Source organism: Electrona antarctica (assembly GCF_951216825.1).
Source record: "Electrona antarctica genome assembly, chromosome: 14".
Classification (NCBI taxonomy): domain Eukaryota; kingdom Metazoa; phylum Chordata; class Actinopteri; order Myctophiformes; family Myctophidae; genus Electrona; species Electrona antarctica.
The window spans coordinates 49095713-49123319 of NC_136795.1; the positions used below are offsets into that span (position 1 = coordinate 49095713).

The window sequence follows — 27607 nt, forward strand, 5'->3', positions numbered from 1 at the left end:
GAGCAAAGCTGTACAGTATGGCTACTGCTCTGATCAACTATAGCAAGCTATATGTTTTGCATTACAATGATTGCTGTATTACTTCCTAAATAATTTAACTCTGCAGGGTTGTTGTTGTTATGACTGTGAGAGACAAACTAATCAGCTCCTCAGCCTTTGAAAGGGTAATGCCTGAGGTAGCATACTTCTGAAGTGAGACAGGGCCAATTGAAATGTAAATGTTAACTTTAGATCCATTCATTAATGAATTGCCAGTCTGCCGACTGGGTAATAGTATTACCACAATGTGATTAATGGTCTTCAGTAAGTTTATCTTAGGAGCCATTTGTATTCCCTAGTCACGGGCAATGGCCATTTGCTACAGAACCAAACGTGCCCCGTTTGGTAGACCACTGGATGCCCATTGGTCGAGGGCGTAACTAATTTGCATAGGCCAGGCCTTTATAGTTCACCAGCAAACTCAGTAGCTTAAACCACTTGTGACTTCGACCTCACACCACAGAGGCCTACTTTGGCTGCATCATTGATGAGGATTTTTTTTACATTGCATCGTAACCATTAAAAATGGGATTTTGTCAGAATAGAGGAGTTTGGCAGTGTGCGGTCATTGTTCTGTTCTTATGCACAGTTCAGTGTACAGCCACAAGGTATTTCACTTACGAAGAGGATGCATCTGGGACAGAGATTGGAAATTTGTCCCAAGACCTAAAGATTGATCCAGCTGACGACCCTGAGACCTCTTTCCGCTTCATGCAAGTAACAAACTCGTCTGTGGTTGTAATGAGGGAGAACGATGGACTTTTGAGTGTCGGAGAAACTATTGACCGAGAGCAGCTTTGTCCCCGTTCACCGCGCTGTTTTATTACCTTTGACATTGTGGCCTTCTCCAAAGAAAAGTTTCAACTCATTCATGTTGAGATTGAGGTCAGAGACATCAACGACAACTCACCCGTGTTCCTTCAGAACGAGACCCATCTGCAGATTTTGGAGAATGTCCCGCTTGGCTCCAGATTCCCGTTGGACATTGCTGTTGACCAGGACGTGGGCGACAACTATATTCAAAACTACACGCTGTCTCCCACCAGTCATTTCACGATTGAAGTGCGCAACAGAGAGGATGGTGTGAAATCGGCTGAACTCGTGCTGATTAAAGAGTTGGACAGAGAAGTGGAGCATTCATACACAGTGGAAGTGACAGCAAGTGATGGCGGAGTGCCACCCAAATCTGGTTCAATGAGTGTGCATATAAAAGTGCTGGACTTCAACGACAACAGCCCGACGTTTGAGCACAACTCGCTGAAAGTTGAACTCTACGAAGACTCCCCGGTGGGCCACCGTGTCCTGACAGTGCATGCCTTTGACCAGGACGACGGCGTGAACGGCGAAGTGGTGTACGCGTTTGTCGACGCCGGCTCGTCGTCTACTTTCAACATCGACCCCTACACCGGCGACGTGACCCTGAAGGCGCTGGTCGACTTCGAGAGGAAGAGATCCTACGAGCTGAACATCAAAGCCTCCGACCGGGGCGCGAGCTCTCTGCTGTCAACGTGCAGAGTGCTGGTGGACGTGGTGGACGTCAACGACAACGCCCCCGAGATCAACATCAAGCCGATGACCTCCAGCAGCGACGGGGTGGCCTACATCACCGAGGCCGCGGCCACGGAGAGCTTTGTGGCCCTGATCAGCACCTCGGACAGAGACTCCGGTCCCAACGGCTACGTGCGCATCAGCCTCCACGGACACGCGCATTTCAAGCTGCAGCAGGCCTACGGGGACAGCACGTTCATGATCGTCACGACCGGCGCTCTGGACCGAGAGAGGATCCCGGAGTACAACCTGACGGTGGTGGCGGAGGACCACGGGAGTCCCCCCTACAAAACCATCCGACAGTATACTATCCGCGTGACGGACGAGAACGACAACGCCCCTTTCTTTAGCAAGTCCGTCTATGAAGTTTCGGTTATGGAAAACAACATCCCGGGCTCTTATGTGACAACTGTCATTGCACGTGATCCTGACATGGGAAAGAATGCTAAAGTGTCCTACAAAGTCTTAGATTCAGAAGTGCCCGGAGGAGGGGGTTCAATGTCAACTTATGTTTCTATAGATCCACTTTCAGGGTCATTGTATACCTTGAGATCTTTTGATTATGAGACTCTTCAGGAGATTGAATTGACCATCCAGGCAGAAGACAACGGTTCCCTTCCGCAATCAAGCACATCAACAATCAAAATCAGAGTTGTTGATCAAAATGACAACTATCCACGTGTCACTTTTCCCATACTGCAAAATGACTCTGCTGATGTACCCCTGCTTTACAATGCACCGGTGGGGTATCGGGCGCTTTGTGTCAAGGCTGAAGATGAGGATGAAGGCATGAATGGAGAGCTCTCTTACAGAATCGTACAAGGTGACCCGAAGCTTTTTACAATGAATAAAGACACCGGAGAGATTGCTTTATCACAATGGCTGACAGCTGAAATTGGAGACGTGTTAGAAATGAAAATTGCCGTGAGTGACAATGGCAGGTCCCCCCTCTCTACAAGTGCCACCATTAGGTTTGTAGTTTCAGACATGCAGCCCTCTGAAGACCAAGTTGTTGGTCATTTTGTGTTACGGCCAAGTGGTGAAGAAAACTCAATTTTGGAGTTTGATGGCGCACTAATAGTCATTATTATGCTCAGTGGGGGATGTGCATTGTTGCTGATTGCAATAGTGATCGTTGCCGTCACGTGCACACTCAACCAAGGAGAGCAAAACCAGGACTCTAAGGATGAGGTGTCACATGGACTTTTTGACAGGACGTCTGTTTCAATGCAGAGCTCGACAGAGCCAAACCATTACAGTGGAGGTTTCTACCACGAGAGGACTTCATCGTCTCTTGACGACTCCTGCCTGTATGAGGAGAAAAGTGAAGACTCGGAGACAAAGGTGTGTACACTGCTGCAGATTCACAATGTATTTAAATAGGCTTGTGATGTTTTTCAAGTGCTGCCTTATATTATATTATGCTGCTATAGTACCAAAAATGGAAAATAACCCCCTGTTGCTATTTTGTTTGTTCCCTCAGATGTTCCTGCCCTCCAAGCAATTCCGACCAACATCTGTGTGGCAAGGGGACAAATACTGCTTGCAAGTGAGGTAAGAACACCGACTGAAATATAATTTCTTGTCTCTGGTGGGAGGCGATTTATTCACAGTCACTGCCCTCTGTTCTGCATGGGGGTACTTGACATGCACTAGGCATACATACAGTATAATTGTGGTTGTCCTCTGGTGTGTGTGTGTGTGTGTGTGTGGGGGGGGGGGGGTAGTGTCAGACAGGCCTCATAAGTGGAAAAAAGGAAACATCAATAATCAACCTAGAGTGGTGCAGTGGTTGATAATATGTGTTGATTGTGTTCACAGTGGCATTGGGAACACTGACCAGCTGAGCGTGAAGGACAGCGGCAAAGGGGACAGTGACTTCAATGACAGCGACTCTGACATCAGTGGTGATGGAGGCAAGAAGAACTTCAGCACCTTCCAGCCTGGGCCAACGAGTAAGTTCACCACATGTTGTATTTTAGCACACTGTAACTGCAGTGGTGGAAAAGGTACTTAAATGTTTTACTTAAGTGAAAGTATCAATATAGTGCAATATTGAAGTACTCTGTTACAAGTAAAAGTCCGGAATTCAAGATGTACCAGAGTAAAAGCACAAAAGTATTGGTATCGAAATGTACCTAAAGTAGAATTGTGCAGAACGTTTTCAAATGTATAATAATCTATTGAAAATAGCAGATCGCGACGCATTGTGAGCTCGTAGATCGGCTACTTAGTTACTTTCCACCACTGTGTGTACATGGCATGTTGCACAATACTGTAAAACTGTTGTTTATGCATTGATTCCGTTTCTATTAAATGTTGTTTCTGTTACTTATACTTGTGTCTATCTCTGTTTCAGATTCATCCACTACTGGCAGCACCCTTTCTGAGGACTCGCACAGCACTTACTGTGTGATTCCAAGCCAGAGCTTCAAGGCCCCCGAAGACACGCATGCATACACAATAGGCTATTCCTCAGTGCCAGTCTACAACAATCCCAATGCATATCCCCACGCTTGGAATCTCAGCAGCTATGGCACACATCTTCCCAAACCTAGGAGCACGATGCAGACCTTCTCTAGGACAGGGACCCTCCCTTCCTACTTCTCCCATCATCAGCGGGAGGTTGGCATTGGAGCGGGTGGAATAAGCATGAAGCAGAACACAAATATTGTGACAGTGGCAACTGAATTTGAAATTGCAACCATGTTTTAATTCATAATATCGTGCCATTGATAAGCTAATACAGATGTCAACACAAAATGTGTAAATATTAGTTGTAAATAATTGGTCAGCAGATGTACATTTCTTTCGAAGTGAATTGTATATATCATTGCTTATGTAATGTTTTTATTATTATTATTTGACTGCCAGAATCAGTCGTGTATATCTTCACTGTTAATATATACAAAATAATGAAATTGTCTGAAAGAAAAAGGACCATAATTTTGTGGACTGTAAGTTATTTTTTACCCATTTTTTGTACCCAATTAAATCAAAATAATGTATTCCTTGTGTTTCTTGTGCATTTCATTTCCATTTTAGGAACTTACGTTATACAGCAAGTCAATTTCATTTCAATTCAAAGGAGCTTTATTGGCAGTTGAAAATGGGGAAATGATATACAGTTGGACAGCATTGTGTAAACAGAACTATGTCACATTGCGTCATTGTATACATGTTATATTCTGTATACAGAAGTCTGTATAAGCAGAAACATTTTAGTATCATCAATATTTCTAAATGGGAAGTCAAGACTCCAGTAAGTTAAGTCAAATATTCAAGAAGACTAGTAATGTGCGTTTTGCACTTACATTACAAAGCAGTACAGGTTCTGCACTATAACTTGAGTGCGAGCAATAATGAGAAAAAAACATTTTCAAACTGGCATCCCTATTTTGGGCTATTTATTCAATAGTGAATGTGTTGGCACCTGTTGTGAGCTTGTAGATCAGCTATTTTTGTATTTTAAGATACGGATGAATGATTACCTGTGTTTAACTGTTCAAACTTCTCCAAGCTAGCCTGTATTTCTAAAATGTACAAAGGCTGGAATAGTGCTATTCTGTAAATAGTCAGTTATATGCTTTGACATGAACAAGATGCTTGCATGAATGCATTGTTGTTATCACATTTCATCATGGTTCCAGTTCAATTCAAGCATGAATAGATGGCACTGCTGTCATATATGGAGCTGTGTGTGCCCCTGGGTGATGTATTGATGTGGTAAAAGTGATACACGCACACACACACACACACACACACACACACACACACACACACACACACACACACACACACACACACACACACACACACACACACACACACACACACACACACACACACACACACTATATATATCAACATATATATATTAACATTACATTTTTGCTCCGTTTGGCTGGCCTTCAAAATATTTTGTGGATGCTGCTGCTCTGTTTAGGGTGAACTTCAAACATACCAATTGAGGAATGAATATATGCACTAAAAAATTAATAGTAGCAAGCTAAGGTTCATACCCGAAGGAGAACACTGTTCTGTCAGTAAAGCTTAATTCAGCTACAGACAAAACCAATATATACACTGAAAAGAAGAAAATCAAATCTTCATTTCAGAGTCAGACTATTTATTATTTCACACAAATGATCATTGCCTGCAGTGACAACCATATCAACTCCTACGCCTTTACGCGGTGAAACCCTTAGTTTTAATTTCGCGATAAACAATTATAACGATCATCGTCCCGTCCCCATCAAAGGCGGGCTCAGATTTTCCACATTTTGGCTCAGAGTATGACATCGACTAGAGCTACACTCTTTCAGAGCCAAGCCGTCCACATCAGCTATCGAATGGCGGTCTATGGCTGAAACCTTGGACTTTAACTGGACATATGAAGTCCGAAATCTACATGAAGCCATGCCATTATTGGACCCAGTCTTGTTACAGTGTAGGTGGCCCAGAAATATCACAGTGCTGAACTGGCTGCATTGGTCCTGCATGAAATGATCACCTGACTTCCTATGATAGCAGCTCTTGAGCATCCTGTCTGCACGACTGATTCTGCGACCTATAAGTGAGGATTCCGAAGATTTGATGGGGCTCCTATAGTTCTCTGCACTGTGCCCTGAGTTCAGGAAAAGTCCTGAGAGGATTGGGTGTGACATTAAATCTTTAGTGGTTATTGGCAAGTCATTAGGGCATGACAGCATCATAGGTTACTGGGATGGAAAGAGGAAAATACCCATCAAATCTCCTCTTTTAGATTACCACCGTTGCATGTCTTCCAGACTCTCTGTAAATAAATACTATAAGCCTCAATGTACACAGGGAGCAATTTGATAGAAGACAGATAGACAGACCTTTATTGATCCCACAGGGACAAGTAAGACGCGCAAACGCGGGAAGCGAACGCAGCTCGTAAATTGCAATAACAACAATTAGAATAAATTACGTACTTTTTAAGGTTTTTTTTAAGTTAAGTTTTTTTAAATTAAATTTGTGTGTGCGTTTTTCCTTTTTTAAGTTTTTTTTTTAAGTTAAGTTTTTTTTAAGTTACGTTTTTTGTGTGTGTGTGTGTGCGTGCGTGCGTGCGTGCGTGTGTGTGTGCGTGCGTGCATGTGTGTGTGTGTGTGTTTTTGTGTGTGATACAGCTGCGCCCTCTGGTGGTGGGCGGGTGGTGTTACAGCGTGACACACAGACACACAGACACACAGACGTGATCTGCTGGGTCTCATAGTAAATGCTCACTGCGTTCGCAATCAACAGAGACACAGCTTTTAATACTAAAATAAGAATAATAAAACAAAGAGTAATAAATAGGAAATAAAGCTTTTAGGGATTATAGGAGTACCGAAAAACCAACAATACAAACTTGCCCTCTGCACTTGGACTGCCTGCGACTTGCATGTTGTATGAGCAGGTATAAATGTGTTCCTAAATAAATAAAGTTCCAAAAGAGCAAAATGAAACGGCGAGAGCTCCACACTGCCCTGACATATGTAGGTCTCGAACCAGCGCAAAGATTGAGCAAAGGTATGCCAAACCTAACCCGTTTTGGGCGGAAACCCCTTTTGGTGTTAGCATTATGTTATGCTTTAGCTATTGAAAAATAGCAGATCTACAAGCTCGTAGCGCGCCACCGAGTGGCGCGCTACGAGCTTGTAGGTCTGCTATTTTTGAAAAATCGAAGAATGACTGACATAGAAACATCGCTTTTTCAGAAAACTGTCAGGATGTAGAAGACATTTTTAGAATCTGATCTCAGGTCAAAATGGGCTAAACATGTCAGCCAATTTTCATGCGTGTGAAGCAACAGAGTGCATCAGCAGCGGCGCTGGCGGGTGCATGGCCTTATGGCCTTGGGCTGTCTGAAGCAGAACTTCACACTTCAGAGCACTCCGGGAGAGACGGAGCCACAGAAATCCTTGATGCCCTGCACAATGAGGGCATTTCATAGTGGATCACTGTCGTCTCTCACTGCCGTTGATGGGAAAGGAAAAGCATTATGACAGGCCAATGAAGAATTCATTCGAAATGTCTCTGGTGGTGTGGAGATTTGTGAGCTAACTAAACAGATCGTCGCTGTCGGGGCGGAAATCTGGAATGTCAAAAAATGTTACTTTTCAGGAAGTGGAAAAAAAAGGGAACCTGTGTTCTAATGGAACCAATGTAATTGTTATTTAGTCACAAGTATAAAGTATAAGTAAGTATAAAGTATAAAATAGGTCATTTAAAGAAAACATTATGGAGATGTAGTGATCATCTAGGGCGGGGGTATGTATATAGCGGAGATAATGATCTTCTACTAGCTATTGTTTTTTGATTGAAATGTTTCTTTGAATAAAGCAATTTAAAAAAAAAACATGTAGATATATGTAGATCATCAATGGATGAAAGTTGTACCAGTGAGATGAAGAAGTGTGTTCCTCCTCCCAGGGTTCTCTGCTGGAATCAGCACATTATCACAACAGCCACTGCTGTTATTTAATGATACCCATCTCCAGCAGACCGCTTGTTCCAGCACACACAGTACAATCTTGATGTGTTAAATTAACTATAGAGAGTGTGTACACAGGCCTGTGTGGTTCTATTTGTGCACTTAAAAATTCAGGATTTTACAGTGCAGTTATTTCATACAGAAGGATGGTCTTCCATCGCAGCTCCAACGGTGTCCATGGTGGACTGCATTGCATAATGCAGGGGAGTCCTCTTCCCTGAGCCAGGCCTAAACCTGACCGCATACCAAACAACATACAAGTCATCATCCCCTGTGCTCCCTAGTTTGTTTGGTTTGGATACACAAACGAAAGGGAGGGAAGCGTAAGAATATTAAAGTCTATATTCACTTAAACCCTCCATTCTTATAGAAACAATCTTGCAATGTGTTGTGAACTTGTAGATCTGCTATTTTTTAGCTAATGTCCACCCCAGAATAGGGATGTTGGGCTTAATACATTGTCGTACAATGTCACTTGCCAAAGGTAATGGATTCTGGGCGAGCAGTTGTATAAACTGCTCGCCCAGAACCATGTATACTTTATACTGTGTATAAAGTATACATGGTTAGAGAGTACAGGAGAGAGATGGAGAGAGGTGGTGTGGCTCCGTCTGACACCAGAGTTCCTTCCTAAGTTCTGCGTTGACAGCCTTATCCACTGTATGACTAGCAATTATCAGTTATGGAAATGGGCCTTTTTAGCTTACAGTATAAGCAGGACACATTGATCATGATGGGGTATGGATGTGACTAGATGTTCTGTTGTGTGACGTTTAGCCTAGTGGTTGGTTATTGTTTTTATACGTAGGCTACCATGTGCCAGACGATTATGTTTGTGAAGTTTTTGTGCTCAGTTAAAAAAGAAAAAAAAGATCAGGCACTTGGTGACAAGTTTTGATTTTTGGCATGGCGTTAGCCGTTATTAAGCCTGACACTCAACCTGCATTTTAATTTAGTTTCACTTCATTATTCAGACTGAAAGCCCATTCCCCAGCAGCCGATTCTGGGATGGGTGTTGCCAAAGCGGCAGCCAAAGCGACAGTCTTCGGCGATTGGTTCACAGAGCTTCACACCAACCAATCAAAATGGTAGCAAAGCAGATGATGTAGTTCTCAATGTGACCCGGTTGCTGCTAACCAAACAAACACGGTCAACGAGCGCTACTAGCATATAAACAAACACGGTAAAATATGGCAGATGATGATATTTCTAAAACCTGTCGTTTCTGTAAAAAAACTATTTATCATAGAGCGATTTGATAGCCTGATCGATTCGGTAGCAAGTTACCACAGTGGGGGCAGCCATGTTTGTTGTTTGACGGATCTACTGAAGTGAAGGGGGAGGTGACAAACTGACATATTGAGCCTACGACACACAGTATGGCATCCCCCCAGTACTCTACCTTCACATTCAGTAGATCCTGTGATCTTTTGTGGCCAGATGTAATTTCCTAGGGTCTAGTGGGACTATAGTAAATAATAATAAAGAAATTGCCATAATATTTTGTAAAAAAAAAAGCCCCATGTTTGAATGCTCCTGCCCCCTGTCAAAAATAGCTGAAATCGCTAAAACAAAAGAAAGCAGCAAATAATTATTTTTTAACACTCATCTTTTACTTTCTCTAATAACAACCTAAAACATGAACCGTGGTTGAAAAAAACCCAAAGTTGTCCTTGAATGTGTTTAATGTGCTACCACACTGTGGTTACTGGAATACAATTGAACAAGCATCTGTTCTATTCAAAGGAAAATGAGAGTAAGGTAAGGTGTAATGTATCCTTCATTTTGTCATACAACTTACATTGTATTTTCGACTGAAAAGGAATTACACAGAAAATGTCCAACTCCAACATAGAAACGTCATTTGTAAAGAAGAGGGTGAAATGATTTCCTCTGAAAGCTTCCATAAATTGCAGTTTTAAAAGATAATCATGAGAAGCCAGAGGTAAAGTGTCAAATGACAAAGCAACAATATCAAATATACATAAGGTGTGTACTCAGAATATAAAATATAAATACGGCAGAGTACCTCTGTGTCTTGTGCAAGTAAGTTGCATCACTTAGCAGCAGATATCAAGTCTGTATTAAATGTGTGGGAATGGAATATATTCACAGTCATATATGTTCACAGTCAAGCTAACAAAAACTGAATTTTGAATGTTAAATGTGTGGCCTCTGACTTCTCACCACGTATCCGTGCAATTGATTGTATTATTTACTGTGGCAATGCATGCTACAGGCTGCCGTCGCTCTGTTGGTTATGATAAAATGAGGCATACAAGGGGGAATTGACGATTCACACAGAGCACTGTACTCAACGCTGTAGACTGTAGAGAGGTTTAAATATTAAACCAGATTTCTTTCAGGAGCTCAAAACATAAAACAGCTCTCCCACTGTTCTCAGTGTGTTGTTGAATATATTCATATGGGCTGGCTGGTCGAGGCAGCGCCTGATAGCAGGTGAATAGGAAAAACATCCAAAGTTCATAAATGATAGATTGGACACGGGGCGAAACTGTTCACATTTCCATTTGCATAGATGAACATTATTAGCTCTTGCACTGATTATGTCATGCTCTCTCTTGAGCAGATAACATCACATGTGGTCAAGGGGAAAAAACATCCAGGGATAGACTGTTCTTCAGCTTGAATCAAATATTCATTGTGTTTGCAGAAGAAGGGTCATTTCAATTTTACCCCTTTCTCCTTACCTGGTATTGCATAACTCACAATGGAAAGGATATAGTTAATGTCCTCTTCCTCGAGCACTATAAGAAGTAATCTGCTTGTAGACTGTGGCATGCCATTGACATACAGTTCAAATTCAGCATGGGTATGGCGAAAGAAATTCTGGAGCTGGATACTGTAGCTGCACATTGAATATTGTTGTAGATTGCATTTCTCGTCACACAAACTATGCATAGGCACTTCTACACAGGATTCAGAGAACACTCAGAACAACACATGAATATTCTTACACCCCCAGATTTGTCAGACGGTGTGTTTTGCCTTTAGATTCAACATACTAATTAGCCCCAAGGAGATCTATCGAACAGTTTGCAATTTTTCCCCCTGATTTTTAATCAGTCTAATTTCTCTCTCCGCCACACAGGCACGTTCGCAGCCGCACACGCAAACCCCCTTGTTTGCATAATGTGCTCTCTGTCTGTCCCAGTGAGACTATGCAGTGTTTGTGCATGCAGCTATTAGTACAGGAAATCTATGGAAAATACAGGATCAACCTCTAACTAATTGCAAAAAAAACGAACTCTGCTGATTTTGCATCTTCAATATATCCTGAATAACAGAAAAAAAGTTGCCTGGAATTGTCTGAGGGGAAAGTGTTGAAAATAGCCTGTACAGTGTGGCCACCATTGACATCATATTATAAGGTAATATTTTCTAAATGTCCTTATGCTTTAAGTAGCATGTGACATATCAAACTAGGGGGTTTTCATGATGCTGAATCCATTCCAAGCATTAGTTTTGCATAAAAACACTCATTGGGCTAAATTTGGCCATAGCAACTTGCCCAAATGTGCTGACCTCATTACATTTTGGCAAGTTGCTATGGCCAAATTTAGCCCAATGAGTGTTTTTATGCAAAACTAATGCTTGGAATGGCTTCAGCATCATGACAACAACCTAGTTTGATATGTCACATGCTACTTAAAGCATAAGGAAATTTAGAAAAGATTGCCTTATAATAGGATGTCAATGGTGGCCATACTGTACAGGCCATTTTCAACACTTTCCACTCAGACAATTCCAGGCAACTTTCTTTCTGTTATTCAGGATATATTGAAGATGCAAAATCAGTTGAGTTTGGTTTTTTTGCAATTAGTTGGAGGTCAAATTACATTATTACTGGACTATATATCATTCTGTGTGTACTGCTGTCTCTGTGTATTTTGTGTGTGTGTGTGTGTGTGTGTGTGTGTGTGTGTGTGTGTGTGTGTGTGTGTGTGTGTGTGTGTGTGTGTGTGTGTGTGTGTGTGCAGTTGTCCATGTTTATTTGTGTGTGTGTGTTTTGGAATATAGAGGGTTCAGTGGTTCACCCACCCCCACCCACCACTCGCCTTAGAGAGTATTGTCCTAGCAAAACCATGATTACTCTGACAATTCAACAGGAAAAACAAAAAAGAACTAGACAAAAAAGAAACACCTTCTGCCAGACTGTTTCCCTCCATTCTGTTATGGAAATGAGATTTTCCATCTAACTCCATCCTCCGTACTTAAATGCTTCTTTGGTGGGTGTTGGACTGTCTAGCCTGTTAACACAATTTCCTCCTACTTAAGTACTCTGTTGTACTGAAAAGCTTTAGTCGACATCCTTGCTTTTGTTACCTGGGTGTGTGTGTGTGTGGGGGGGGGGGGGGGGGGGGGCTGTCTACAAATCACTTAAGGAACTTATAACAATATTAATATAATATGGATCTTTCATTTTGTGTCATTTATTTTTCAAATTAAATCAATGCGAGTTTTAGACTTGCCCTGAGGTCTTTCCAGATGTGCAGCAGCACTGTCAGCAGCAGCAACAGCAACAGCAGCAGCAGCGGTAGCCATCTCTGATTCTAAAATACATAAAAGCACAGAATATGAAATTATGTCTCCCACCTGTACTGCTCTACAAGGCCGAGTATGCATGAACTACGTTTTTGGACACATCGACTTATTTGTGTATCCTGAAAGTCAAATGATAGCCTTAATCCCTATAGTCTATACCCAAAGAATAAATTAGCATATGAAATTAGTGTAGGCCTAATATGCCAATATCTCATTTGGCAGACCAGTTGAAACACTTTTAAACACATGTTTCAGTTAAAAGAAAATGACTGCAGTTTGGTAGCCTATACATGCGGGGCAGTGCTCGTAATTATAGGATTTGTGAAACATCATCCATTTTTCCAGATATGAAATCATCTGAATTAGCATACTCAGAAGTTACCCCTGTTTTTAACTTTGGATGTGCAGCAAACGGCATTTGATTTATGACATAAATAATCCTCACATAGCCTTCAACTTCTGTGAACCGACTTCACTGTAGGCTAGTAGCTTTTTCATAAATTATATTTGTACTTAAGGTGTCTGCTGTCGTAAAACTTTATAGTTAGAGGAATTCAAAGTTTCAACACCAAAGTAGTAACTGTAGCAAACTGGACATTTGGAATGAATGCCAAAGTTTTAATTTGTGTTGTTTCTCATAACATGAATTTGGCACCCTATCCGCAAACATCACACACTCAGCCCGCAACCTAGGTGTTTTCTTCGATCCAGATATTTCCTTCCAACACCCAAGTCACCAAAGTAGTCCAGTCATGTTACCATCAAATCAGAAATATCGCTAAAATTTAAAAAAAAATGTCATATGCAGACCTGGAAACCGTCATACACGCGTTCATATCTTCACGACTGGATTACTGCAATTCAATATACTCTGGTATGAGCAAAACATATATATCTCGCCTCCAGATGGTGCAGAACTCTGCGGCTCGCCTTCTCACCAACACAAGAAAACGTGAGCATATCACACCTATTTTAGCTACTCTTCACTGGCTCCCTGTGAGCTACAGAATTGATTTTATTACTTTTAAAGCTCTACATGGTCTAGCTCCCATTTATATAACAGACTTGCTGCAACCCCATAACCCTGTGCGCTGCCTCAGATCTTCGGATAGGGCCCTCCTAGTTCCTCTTGCAACACGTCTGGTCACTCGGGGTGACCGGGCCTTTGAGGCTCGGACACCTTTGCTCTGGAACTCCCTGCCACTGGCTCTTAGGTTAGCTGAATCAGTGTCTTCTTTTAAAACGCTTTTAAAAACATCTATATGCCAAGTGTTTTTCCTAATATTGTTTTTAATTGTTTTATTGACCTGTTCTTCATATTTCATTGTTTCTGATGTTTTGATGTTTTTATGATTCCTGTTTTATAACCTGTCTGTAAAGCACTTTGTAACTATATGTTTGGAAAGGTGCTATACAAATAAAATTCATTCATTCATGCATTCATAAACACACGTCTGTTGGGTAACAGGTACGGTCGCCCCTTTTCTATCTCGCCCCCGCAAAAAGTGAAGAACGGTCGCCCCGGAATTTCAGAAAGTGAAGATAACTCTCCCCAAAGCCGTGGATAACTCGCCTCATGTTTATTTTACCATATTTATCCTATTTTAGAACATGCTACTCACCAGTTTAGCCACTGCACTGATCATTGTTGTATACCATTTCCATAGACAGCTGTTGTTCTGGTTGTTGTAGCCTATACCATTTCCATATCAAATCAAATCAAATCAAACTTTATTTGTATAGCACATTTCCAACGACCGAGGTCGAACCAAAGTGCTTCACAATACATCACAGAGCATAAGAACATACATCGAGAGTAATACAAGAATAAAAGGAAAGAAAAGCATTATGTAAAAATATGTCAGAACAGAACCATATATCAAAAACAAAAGGCAGTTCCATAGGTGCATGGGAACATAGTGCATAGGTAGGCTATAAAGGCCACGGTAAACTTAATTTAATTAGGAAACGCGATTGAAAAGAAATTAGTCTTTAGCAAGGATTTAAAAGTCGCCAAAGACCGAGCTGAGCGAACATGAAATGGCAGGGCATTCCAGAGAGTGGGTCCGGCCACAGCAAAAGCGCGGTCTCCTTTGGTCCTGAAGTGTGTATCAGGGACAGTCAAGAGAGACTGGTTAGCCGATCTCAGGGCTCTTGTTGGGACATATGGCGTGATAGATAGATAGCTGTCAGACGCGTAACTAGATGTCATTGGGCCCCGACGCAGGCTGATCAGTGAGTGCCCCCGACAGCACCGCCCCCCCACCTCCGCCCCCATGCAGTCGCGTTGTCTGTCTTTCTGTCTGTCTGTCTGAAAAAGTACAGGAGTATCTATCTAGCCTACGTTTTTGCTATTCTGCTATGTCTGTCTGGAAAAGTACAGTATTTGTATCTATCTAGCCTACTTTTTTGCTATTCTGCTATGTCAACTTTGAAACCATTTATTTTACACTGGCAAGAGTTAATGATCTATAAGGATCTATTTGGTTAACAACTTTTTTTTATAAGTAAATAAACTGTTACAAATCCTGTGTTTGTGCCAGGTGATCAGTGTTACTTATTACATATTACTATTTTATTAAGTAAAATTATATTACTTATATTACTCTCTCTCTCTCATCTCTCTCTCTCTCTGTTACCTCGGAAATACAACGGTTTTAACGGGTGACTTGTCCGGACATTTAGGGGCGACTTCGCCAGAGATTTTAGGGCGACTTCGCCGGACATTGGGGCGACTGTTCCCGACGGTAGGGGCAACCGTTCTTCGCGGTTGGGGGCGAGATGGAAAAAAGGGGCGAGTCGTTTGGTATTCGTTCGTTGTCCTTCAAGTTCCACAGCCGTCTGCCGTCTAGCACCTCCCACCTTTCACTGGGGGACATTCAGGGAGGAAAAACCGGAAAACGGGAGGCCTGAGGTCACCAGCTGCATAGAACAGAAACAAATACCACAGTGCCCTCTGGTGGCAGCACCAGTCAATTCACCTCCTTACATTTGTATTGTTGTAGTTAAATCCATGTTGTTGTTCCAAATTTATTGTTTTTTAATGTGCAAATAAAAAAAATGAATAATCCTATGGAGCATAAGAATTGTATGATAGCGGATACATTATAACTATATGTATCTTACTCCAGCTATAATCCAGCTCTTTCCATTCCCTCTTGTGTATACTTCCTGCAATGTAGAAATATATGCTCTGCAATGGTTTTCAACCAGTGGTCCTTGGGGGGGTTCAAGGTGGTCCCCAGCGCAATGATGGAGAGTTGGTAACCAAATGGACCCTTATTACATATTTAACCCTTGACAGTGTAAAATTAAACCTAATGGACCCTTATGCCACCAAAATGTGGAAAGTCCTATACCAACGGTCATTGAGATGTGAATCCCTTGACTCCTTCAAAACCGCTCTCAAAGGGCACCGACGTCTGCAATTGAAAACTGGCCCCCATAAAATCTGAATCCTCCCACACACCCCTTTTTCCCCTCACTGTATTGTATGTATGTTTTCTTTTTCCCTTTTTGAGTGCTCCCTTACGGAGCTATGTGTGTGTGTGGGTGGGTGGGTGGCTGTGTCTGAGCACGAAAACAGCATGTTTGTTTTCACCATCTGTGCGCAACCTAACACACACACAAACACACACGCACATATTAACTGTATATATGATGATTTCGGGTGTGCCAGTACAGTACAGTGACAGTCCAGTACAGTAGAGGGTACAGTAGAGGGACCCCCACACGGTAACTGTAATTTCTCAACCGTTTCGGACGTGGGGCGGCACGCCGGAACCGGCCCCGGCACCCTGGGCGCGTTCCCTCACTCCACACAGGTGTGATTTTTACCCCCACTGTGATGATTTCCTGTTTTTTGGCTACATGCCTATAGAAGTGTATATTTGCATGTCTCTAAATGGTATGATGAATTGAACAAGCTGAGTGGACCCTCTCGTAAACAAGTGTAGTGCTTTGTTGGGTCGTCCACTCTCGGTTAACAGTTTCTGTATTGATGGTATAAGAGCACCCCTCACTTCACACAAGTGTGATTTGTGTTATTCATCATGAATTGATTGCATTGGGCTTGAATGGAAACAAGACTGCAAGGACTTTTTTTGTGTTCTCCCTTTTGGAATCAGTGTTTGACTGTTCCATGTCCAATCAATAGGCCTATAACATAGAAATGACAAAATTGTTATACTTTGTTTAAAATGTAATTTTTCGTCCGATGCATTGGTTTGATTAATACTGTAATAAACCTTGTCTCAGGTATGAGATGTACAGAATATTTCAACTGTGGGCATTAATAACAGAGGCAGAACTTCCCACTAACATTACAAAATACTGCTTTATTTATTGAATTCATTCATATGCAAAGACAATAATAAAACATACCGAATGCACTGAATGCAAACCCACTACAATCCCGTCAGAGCACAATAATACAAATCAGTGAATTCATTGAATGAAAGCCATCCGCCGATGGGCTTTAAAGGCATCAATTCATAACCTACACATAACATCAGCTCACAACACATTTAAAGCAATAATTCCTGATACCTAAAAGTCTACAATAAAGCAGTACACATATATTCTGATTCACTGAATGAATGTCTTTCAAGCGCTACTTATCTTTCCCCACAGTTGCGACCCCTCACAGGGTCGGAGCTTTGGTGCTGGGTCGTTCAGTCTGTGTTGGTGTGTGGGAACCACCGCCGGTCCAATGCTGTGAGCCGTCTCCGTTGGCTGTAGGAGACCGCTCGCCCAAACTGGAGAGCGGAATAACCTATTTGTCCCCGCTATATGTTTCTCTAGGAAACCTATATAACCCCTGGCTATCTTCGCTGCCGGCAGCCCTAAACAGCGTGCGAACGGCACCAACCCCCGGAGTGCACGAACAAGATAGCTCAACTGGCTCAATATGCCAGCAATGCGAACAGAGCTCCGCTCTCCAGACACCCCGTGTCATACTGAGCAAAACAGTTTTATAGTATCTCCTTCCTCAAACCAATCATGTCCAGCCATGCGTGATCAGCGCGGTGCACGTCTCTCACACTCAGGTGACGGCCATCAGTCTGTGATTGACACTTGTCATTGCTAACGTCGCTCCATGTTCAGGTTCACTACAATACATTTGTATGTGTATTAATTAAGATGAATACTTGTCTCACGAATCAGACAAGTTGTCTGATATTTGTCATATCGGTATCAGTGAATATGCCAGTCTAACCACCGATCCGACACAGGGGTAAGGGGTTGACACTATGGCAGGTAAATACAATGTTGGGACATGTTGAGTTTGCTTTGGAGTGCCCAAACTGCAAGTGCACATTGAGTGAGGAGTCTGCTATAAACACAACACGAGATATATAGCTAGATAGCCATAAACACAACATGAGATCACGACACTGGTATCGGGATCGGATCGGAAGCGAAAAGTGTATCGGGACATCCCTAATTTTTACCCCCGTAGTCTTTCTCCCCAATTTAGTCTGCATGACAATTAAGTCCTCCCCACACACATCTACGTGTAGTCACTGTTGTATCCTACTGAGCGGAGCCCACATATCATGATTGATTTACCGACCGGCGACCACATAGGAGAGTATAAATGTTATATATATATTATATATGTTATAACACATTGTAAAATGACCTGTGATTGCCTCTTTCTGTGGAATGTTCATTAGGGAAGTTCCATTTAAATATAATCAGTAACCACTTGAGTAGAAGTACTCAAGTTGTTAAGTACTCAACAACTATAGCCCTTTGGACCAAAATGCCTGAATGTACCTTGTGCTGTTTGCATTTTTCTTTTGTCTAATAAAATATTCAATCAATCAATCAAAGACTGTATTAACTCCCTAACTCATTAGGGGAGAAACAATCTCTCTAGGAAGTTTGATCATCCAATTACATCATTTGATATAGTTCTGTGTTGAACTAGTAGAGTAGAAAAGTAGAACATATTCAGTAAACCATAAATATATACTACATATTCTACTGCCATCTTGTGTTCACTCCCCCTCTTGCTCTCTCTCTCTGTCACACACACACAGTTTTTGGGGACTGGTGGATAAGTACTTTTTGTTACCGTGTGTGGGTGGGTGCACCGTGTGTGTGTGTGTGTGTGTGTGTGTGCGTGCGTGCGTGCCTGCGTGGGGGTCTTTACCAACTCGCCCCTGCGAAAAGCCTCATACTATCATTATAATTATACGCCACCTTAATTGAGTTTTCTCATGCTCTCTTGCTGACTTTGAACATGGTGGACCCTATTGTAAACAAGTGAAGCATTTACACTAGTTTACAATAGGTTCCATGAACTTTATGGCGTAACAGTTTTGTATTGAGTTGTGCTTGAAATGTACTGTAATTCTCCAATCTGTTAAAAAAAATCCTCAATCAATCAATCAATCAATCAATGGTAGGCTACGGCTTGACAGATGACGCTCCAGAATGCAGCCTTGTAACTTCTTTTTTTTGTAGCAGAGGCAAACTAATATTGTTTATGCGTTTGCTTTGATGGAATAATTGATTGAACACGTACGCCGTAATATGATTTGATTTGGGTGTGTTCTAAATAAAGTGTTTGTTGATTATTATTATGTGTAATTTATTTGTATGTAAACTTGAAATATTATTGTACTGTAAAAAGTTATTGATCTTTATCCTTTTATTTCCTTTGTAGTATAGGCTAATAGTATTAGTTCACTATCTAGGCCTATATATCAGATTAATACATGATAATTCATGTTCAATCAATTATTCAATAAAAACAAACCGCATAAACAATATTAGTTTATTGCCTCTTCTACAAAAACAAAGGAAAAAAAATACAAGTTAGTTACAAGGCTGCAGCCTGTCGAGCGTGCCAAGCTGTCATTCTCGGAGGAAAGTCTGGTGCGGGGCAGTATCGGTAGCCGGCATGTGGGCAGTGTCGGTAGGCCAATCAGAGGCAGGCGGGGCGTTACCATGTCTATGCTCGGACGCACCCTGGCCAAGACCTACGCTGAAAAGACTATCAGCGGAAGTGGCGGAAGTGTTGCGTGTAAGATAACTACGTCACGCGGTGCGGCTGTGTTTACTAGTCCCCACCCAATGATCATTTCAGCGGGAATACATTTTCGGGAACACAACGCTGCGATTGGTCAAAAAACGTTAACTTCCGGGGGGGGGGGTTACACGGCGGAAGTCCTGCCTTAGATAGCTTATTTGTCCTAGGTTGTGACCAGGCTCTTCTTTTTCGCAGTTAAGTGAGCCTGGGACCGAGGCTAGCTCGGACGTAGAATAGATTAATTTGGTGGCCGGGCGGCGGCCATTTTAGTTCACAATGTATTGTTATTGTTTATCTGCCAGTTAGGAGTGAAATCCACCCTCTGAATAATCTACTTGATATAAGTGACTAAATTAGCCATCTATGTTGTTTGATTGACAAATACTGTTGTTGGGTATTGTTGTGCTAGTTTGAAAACAGTGTCGTTGTTAAGCAGCTCAACCCTGAAACACAGCAGGTAAGATGAACTGATTCACCTTGTTTTTACTACATGTATCTTTAATATTACTCATCTTTTAACATGGAACAACAGAGTATTCCTCTCATATCTGCTTGTTTGTTATAAATAATCATAAACAAGCAGTAGTTAAGCAGCAGTAATACAACTGTACGTAACTTGTTTGTTATAAACAACCAGTCTAGTTAATACTAGCAGCAGTAGCCTATAGCTCTGGTACATAACCCTAATGCTATTTCTGCCCTGCATTAAGGCTTAATGCAGGGCCTAATTAGCATTAGGGCTATGGACCAGAGCTAGCAGCAGTAATAATATTGTAACTTGTTTGTTATAAACAACCAGTATAGTTAATACTAGCAGCAGTAATAATATTCCTCCGAAATCTAGCTCGCTTGGCTACGTGGCTTGTTGCCTGCCTGCTCTGCTGAGTTGGAGATCGGGGTTCGATTCCAGCTCAGGGTGCTAAACGTTACAATATATACATTGTTTGGTTGCATCATCACTATTATTAATTTAACCATAACGTTACATCAGTGTGTTGTAGCCATGTAGTGGATGAGAGAGAGAGAGAGAGAGAGAGAGAGAGAGAGACACACAAGACAGACAGACAGACAGACAGACAGACAGACAGAGGGTTTAGATTGATTGATACATTTTTTTTAACAGTATGTAGAATGAACTTCATTTACATTAAGGTTTACATACATGGTACATGGTAGTGAATCTTGTAGACCAGGCTCATTGCAATATGCTGTACTCTGTCGTCAACCTAAGCTATTCCAGCGGCAGCCTATGAACATGGGCAGGGGTGAGGTGGGTTCGGGCGGGGAGTGAGGCCAAGTAGTAGCCTGACCAGTTTGTTTTGGGAAGTCTGGAGCCTTGTTTAGCCGAGGTGGACGGGTGGTAAATTTGGTATAGGCCTATAGTCTTTTTTATTGGCCTGAAATATTGTCTTTATACATTCATGAATCCACTTGCTGACCGTATTGGGCAATTTTTTTATAGGGGTTTCTTGTGACCCTACCATTAACATCCTATGGCAGGCAAAAATGTCAAACTTTCCTTTTGCTTTAAGTAGCATGTGACATGTCAAACTAAGGGATTTTCATGATTCTGAATCCATTCCAAGCATTCGTTTTGCACAAAATACACTCCTTGGGCTAAAAACGGCCATAGACATCATGACAAATGTGATGAGGTCAGCACATTTTGGGCACATTAATTTTGGGCAAGTGGCTATGGCTGCTTACGCATGAAAATACTCCTTGGGCTAAATTCGGCCATAGCCACTTGCCCAAATGTGCCCAAATGTGCTGACCTCATCACATTTGTGATGACGGCTATGGGAATTTTTAGGCAAAGGAGTGTTTTTTTGTGCAAAACTAATGCTTGCAATGGATTCAGCATCATGAAAACCCCCTAGTTTGACATGTCACATGCTACTTAAAGTATAATGAAATTTGGAATGTTTTGCCTGGTTGATAATGGTACCCCAACATTCAGCAGCGGTCACAAAGTTTCCCAAGGGAGTTGGGTTGGGCTTCTGTGATAGTAGACACCTTTATAAACACATCTGTGAAGAAAGCTAGTGGTAAGCATTTTTTTCCCAGATTTGCCACAACTTAAGCTAACTTTACCTAACTATTGGGGGGAAGCATGCACCGCTTCTCGCCAGTGCCATACTGCTGCCAGATCTCCTTCAACCCCAGTGATTGGAAGCATGGGGTGTAGTGTAGCAGTAATGTGAAGGTGTCTGTATCATTGGAGACTATGACAACTCTCTTTTTTATTTTTTTATGCAATTGTTAACAATAGCCAAAGATACATATCCATTGGCCAATTAAACGGTTCACTGCAGCTCAACAGTCAGTGTTCAGATGTCTATGAACTCTGCATTTAAAGGCTTGAAGACCATTGTCTGTGATGGAGTAAACTACATGCTCTGGTAGGCTGTTCCACACCCTGACAGCAGTGTGGAGAAAAGTTCTGTCCAATGTGCGTGTTTTGGAGCCTGGGGGGTCGAAAGCATGTTCTGGTGTGGCTGTGCATCGGCCGGTGTTTCGCCGTCTTGTGTAAGGTGGAGGGAGCATGTCCTGGAGGTCCCTAGGGCAGTGGGAGGGGGGGGCTCTCGGTGGTGAGTTTACTGGCCACTCTCCTCAGTGCTGCCAACTTCTGACCGGCCCGGATGGAGATTTTAGTCAGGTGTTTCGACCAGGACAGCTTGGGGTCTATTTTGACACCCAGGACGTCAAGCTCATTTGTAAATGGTAAATGGTGCATTTATATAGCGCCTTTATCCAAGGCGCTTTACATAGATTGTGCATTACATTCACCCATTCACACGCACATTCATACACTGATGGCAGCAGAAACCATGCAAGGCACCAACCAGCACATCAGGAGCAATTAGGGGTTCAGAGTCTTGCTCAAGGACACTCTGGGGGAGCCCAGGTTCGAACTGGCAACCTTGCGGTTACCATCCAGCCACTCTACCCCTGGCCACCACCGCCGTGAAGGTCAGCCGGTGCCCATTGAATTGCAGGTCCAGCTGTGATGGAATCCTCTTTCGTGAGATTGTCATGAACTTGCACTTTGATGGTTCAAAGGTGGTCTTCCATCGATCTCCCCAGATGGATATTCGTTGGAGATCCCGGTTCAGGCTAGCCTCCACTTCAGCCCTATGTGTCTGGAGATCGTATGCGTGCATAAAGGGTTGAGTCGTTGGCGTACATGTACAGTTCATTCACACACACTTCAACCAGGTCATCGATGAAGATGGAGAATACGATTGAACCCTGTGGTACTGAGGCATTGATGGAACAAGGTTCTGAGGCCTGGCCTGACAGGACAACTCTGATGGATCTGTTCGATAGGTAGCTTTGGAGCCATTGGAGCAGCTTTCCTGACTCTCCTCTCAAGGAGAGTTTAGCCACCAGACCGTGATGTCACACCTTTGTTGCTGAGGGATAGGTATGTCCCTGTTCATGCCAACAATGTCGATTCCTGTTCTTGAATCTGTGCGCCACATGCGCTAGATACATCTCAATGTAATAATTGAGTATGATATGGATGAACTCTGGCTCTTGGCAAAGGGATGATGTTGACCTCATGATGGTATTGATAACGGCACCTAAAGTAGGGAATTGTGCTAGTGGCATCTGCCGCATTTTCTTATTTTTTAAATATTTTTTATTCCACGATTTTGTAACCCATTTTTCACCCCTGTGTCAATTATCTAATGTGATCCTGGGCTCTACACACCCTCTGCCAACCTAGTCCCCATATATGGGGGACATGGGGAGAGCAACAGACTTTAACTCGTGCTTCCTTCATGCCTGAGTGTCCCAGTTGCTCCTTTACACCTGACAGGGGGGAGTTTCCCTGGTTGGACGTAGCGCGTGGAAGGAACACGTTATTCCAACCAGTTCCTTTCCCCTCCATCAGGCGCCCCGGCAGGCCAGGGGGAGGCAGTTTTAGAGTCCAGGATTCATCTGCCGCATTTTCGACATGAAGTCTACCACAACATGAGTGTCAAAAGTAGACTTTGGACTCCATTGGGTGAGGTCAAGTTCAGGCTCAATCTCAGTTTTGACTTGTTGACATGAGCTGGAAGGTCACCATCAAACAAGGGAGATGCTGAGAGCACATCACGAGTAACTATCTCCTGGATATTCATGCGCCGCTCCTTAGCAATGTCCATACTCCTATGTGCCCCGGCCATGTATTCAGAATGGTTGTTGGTGTCTTCTGTGGTTGCTAGTTGAAATGAGGTAGCTTCCGCTTTGGTATGGTTGTGCTCATTGTCTTGGTCTTCTCAACTAACATTTCCTGTCTGTATGAGCGGTAGACACGCTCCCCATTTTTAGACAGTTTAGCAAGCGTGCAGCGACCCCTCGGTCAACAGCCTGCTTTGTGAACAGATTGTGCAGTGGAACAGGTACATTGAATGCCATCGAGTATGGATTCTGACGCTCTAGCACAAAGTCCAGCAGCTTCACCACATTACAATTGAAAATGTAAGGCTGCGAGTGGTACTCGGTGCATGCTGGAGATGGCATTCTGTGTCTTTCATGGTGTGGTTGTTTGTGAGAAGGTTGAAGACATTGGTGATTGACCCAATCTTAGAGAGCTCAAATTCTGCCACAGAATTTGCATTGTGTGTGGCTCCTACTACATAGTGACCAACTGGACCCTTTGACACTCACTGAATGGTCTGCTCGACCTTCATGCCACCTCCTACAGCGCAGAACCAGCCTGGGTGATCCTGAACAACTCAATGGCCTACAGAGAAGCGCCGGTAGAGCTCAGGATGTGTGAACTCTAGAACCTTGATTTGTTCAAGATACCATGAGCCATGCCACAGGTAGTTTATGCAGTCACATTCTGCAAAGATTGGCATAGAGTCATTGATAGTAGCCACATGTAGATTCCAGTTTTACAGCATTCTTGATGATGGCCACCAACTCCAGCCAAACTCCAAAGAACTGGCATGCCGATGTGGCTGCGGTGCTGCTGGAGTTCCATGCATGTAAAACCCATCACACTAACTGGCAAACACACAATTGTGCACTTTGAGTAAAATACTGTTATTTCATTTTGTGTTATGATTTTGTTTGTATACCAACACTACATTGCGTGGCATCATTCAAAAGAGGACGTTCAATTCCTTTTCATGAATGCCTCCGAATGGCGGGGTTAATGGCCTCAGCGGTCTACTTAATCCTGCATTTTATAAATCCCTCGGACTCAAAGACATTCCGAAGGGCAGAACTGTGTACTCGTACACTTTCCCCATGAAACCGAAGCACAGACATTTTCTGTGGGGGGTATATCGGAATTTGAAAATAATAATTTATTAATAATAATGCCCGCTTTCTGCCCAGTCGCTTCGGAGAATATGATTCTTCTGGAGGTGGGCGGTTTTGAGGTGAATTGGAGCCTGTATCCTGTCTATTGTGCGGATGATCCACGGGTTAGCCCCGGATATCCGCCACTGTGACAGATGACGTGACGGGGGATTCCCTATACTCGAGGGAAGGCCAGTCAGTATGATGGTGGCGTCGTCTGGGCGCGGTGCGATGGCCTGCCTGAGGGGAGACTTACCTTTGGTGAAATGTCGCCCTCTGGTGGGTGAATAAAAATATGGGCGTGACGGCCCCGGCCGGGTTATGCCTCCCACATATGGGCTTATGCCCTTCAGTGTTATTGTTGTTTGTTTTCTTTATTGAACAACTCAAAACGGGCACATTTTGTGAATTGCATGTGACAACATATGGGGTCTGAACAAGGGTGCTCACTGCATCCTGTACAGCCCACTTTAGGCGCTTTTGCGCCTAAAGTGGGCTGTCCCTCACATGCTACTTAAAGCATAATGAAATTTTGACATTTTTGCCGTATATAGGTAATGGTATGGTCACATATAAACCTTATAAAATACATTTCTCAATACCGACAGCCGGTCAGCAAGTGGTTTCATTAATGTATGCAAGTATATAGGCAATGTTTTAGGCCAATCAAAAAAACAATATAACCAATTTCCCACTCCACAACCCCAGCTGCCGGACTATAGGTCTCCAGTTATTAAAGTCCTTCCGTATTCACTTGATTTCAGACCGGAGTCCAGACTGCAGGTGAAGACGAACTCTCCAGACTCATAAGAACTACAATACCCGTGATGCATCACTCACAGGTGAAGATGAACTCTCCAGACTCAGCCAGGGACGTTTCTATTAAACAGGAAGCTGAACACGTTTCTATTAAACAGGAAGCTGAAGACCAGCCACACCTCAGTAAGTTTCATGTGCTCTTCCTTTCTTTAACCCATTAAGACCTGAGACCAGATTCTACAAATGTCTTCTAAATCATGACAGTTTTCTAAAAGAAAATGTTTGTATGTCAGTGGTCCTCAAACTTTTCCATGTCAAGGAGCACCACAATTATATGTATTTGGTCGCCGACCCCCATTTCAAAAGATGTTGTTCCAGGGACATCCAGAAGCTAACTCTTAAAAGCTAAGCTGACACAGATGCGTTTCCGGTCTTAATGGGTTAATATTTTCTGTTATGTAGGGCTGCCACAATGTCTTATTTTCACTGTACAATAACTATGGCAAACTAGAAAATATTGTTCCTGAAGAAACAATGTATTTTTCTAAAATCTTTCAGAACAGTAATTATGAACTGTTTAGTCAATCTTATCTTGGTAGGTAATAGCTCATTTTGTACATGGAACATGGAAGGAGAATGGATTTACATTTTATGAATCCAGTGTTGACCATCATGTTGTGTTTCTGCTCCTAGACATCCTGCACATGGTTGTGTGTAAAGAGGAGGTTTCTCCTGAACAGGAGAGGAGCCCCAGACTGCTCCAGGAAGAACCAAAGCCTTTACACATTAATGATGAACAGGAGGAGCATAAAGAGGAACAGGAGGAGCTTAAAGAGGACCAGGAGGAACTACTTCAAAGACCAGAGGAACCTGCTGGGTTAATGTTGACATTACTAGCAGTGAAAGATGAAGAAGAAAATTATGATGAGGATGATGAAGAAGACATATCTTCCCACTGCTCTGAGATTGAAGTTGAACTTGAATCTGACACTGAAGTCACTGAAGACAGTGATGATTGGGAGGAGACCAGTGAAGACGATGATGACGAACGACGTGACAAGAGTTTCAGTGACTCAGGTTCCCTGAAGAAGCACCAGCGTGTCCCCACTGGAGAAAAACCTTTTAAATGTAAACATTGTAACAAGAGTTTCAGTCGGACAGTTGACCTGAAGAGACACGTTCGTGTCCACACTGGAGAAAAACCTTTCCAATGTAAACATTGTGACAAGAGTTTCAGTCAGTTACATCACCTGAAGGCACACCAGCATGTCCACACAGGAGAAAAACCTTTCCAATGTAAACATTGTGACAAGAGTTTCAGTGATTCAAGTAATTTGAAGACACACCTTCGTGTCCACACTGGAGAAAAACCTTTCCAATGTAAACATTGTGACAAGAGTTTCAGTGATTCAAGTAATTTGAAGACACACCTTCGTGTCCACACAGGAGAAAAACCTTTCAAATGTAAACATTGTGACAAGAGTTTTACTGAATCATCTTCCCTGATAAAACACCAGCGTATCCACACTGGAGAAAAACCTTTCCACTGTAAATATTGTGAAAAGAGTTTCAATTATTCATGTAATTTGAAGACACACCTTCGTGTCCACACTGAAGATAAACCTTTCCAGTGTAAACATTGTGACAAGAGTTTCAATTATTCATGGAATTTGAAGTCACACCTTCGTGTCCACGCAGAAAAACCTTTTCACTGTAAACATTGTAACAAGAGTTTTACTATATCAGATTCCCTGAAGATACACCAGCGTGTCCACACTGGAGAAAAACCTTTTCAATGTAAACATTGTGACAAGAGATTCAGTGATTCAAGTAATTTGAAGGCACACCTT

The 27607-nt window shown here is 42.6% G+C and overlaps 1 protein-coding gene and 1 long non-coding RNA gene across 2 annotated transcripts; both read left to right on the forward strand.

Annotated features, from left to right (window-relative positions):
* Window positions 1-564: 564 nt before the first annotated feature.
* Window positions 565-12648, forward strand: LOC306937278 (protocadherin-8-like; the record flags this gene model as incomplete). The annotated part of the gene is made up of 5 exons (XM_079520944.1): window positions 565-2931; window positions 3071-3141; window positions 3409-3542; window positions 3947-4212; window positions 12574-12648. The coding sequence occupies 5 exons, from the start codon at window positions 565-567 to the stop codon at window positions 12646-12648; spliced, it is 2913 nt and encodes a 970-aa protein (XP_079377070.1).
* Window positions 12649-20044: 7396 nt separating this feature from the next.
* Window positions 20045-26595, forward strand: LOC306936516. Its single transcript, XR_013791503.1, has 3 exons — window positions 20045-20151; window positions 25763-25940; window positions 26478-26595. It is a non-coding gene; the product is annotated as an uncharacterized lncRNA (long non-coding RNA).
* The last annotated feature ends 1012 nt before the right edge of the window (window positions 26596-27607 follow it).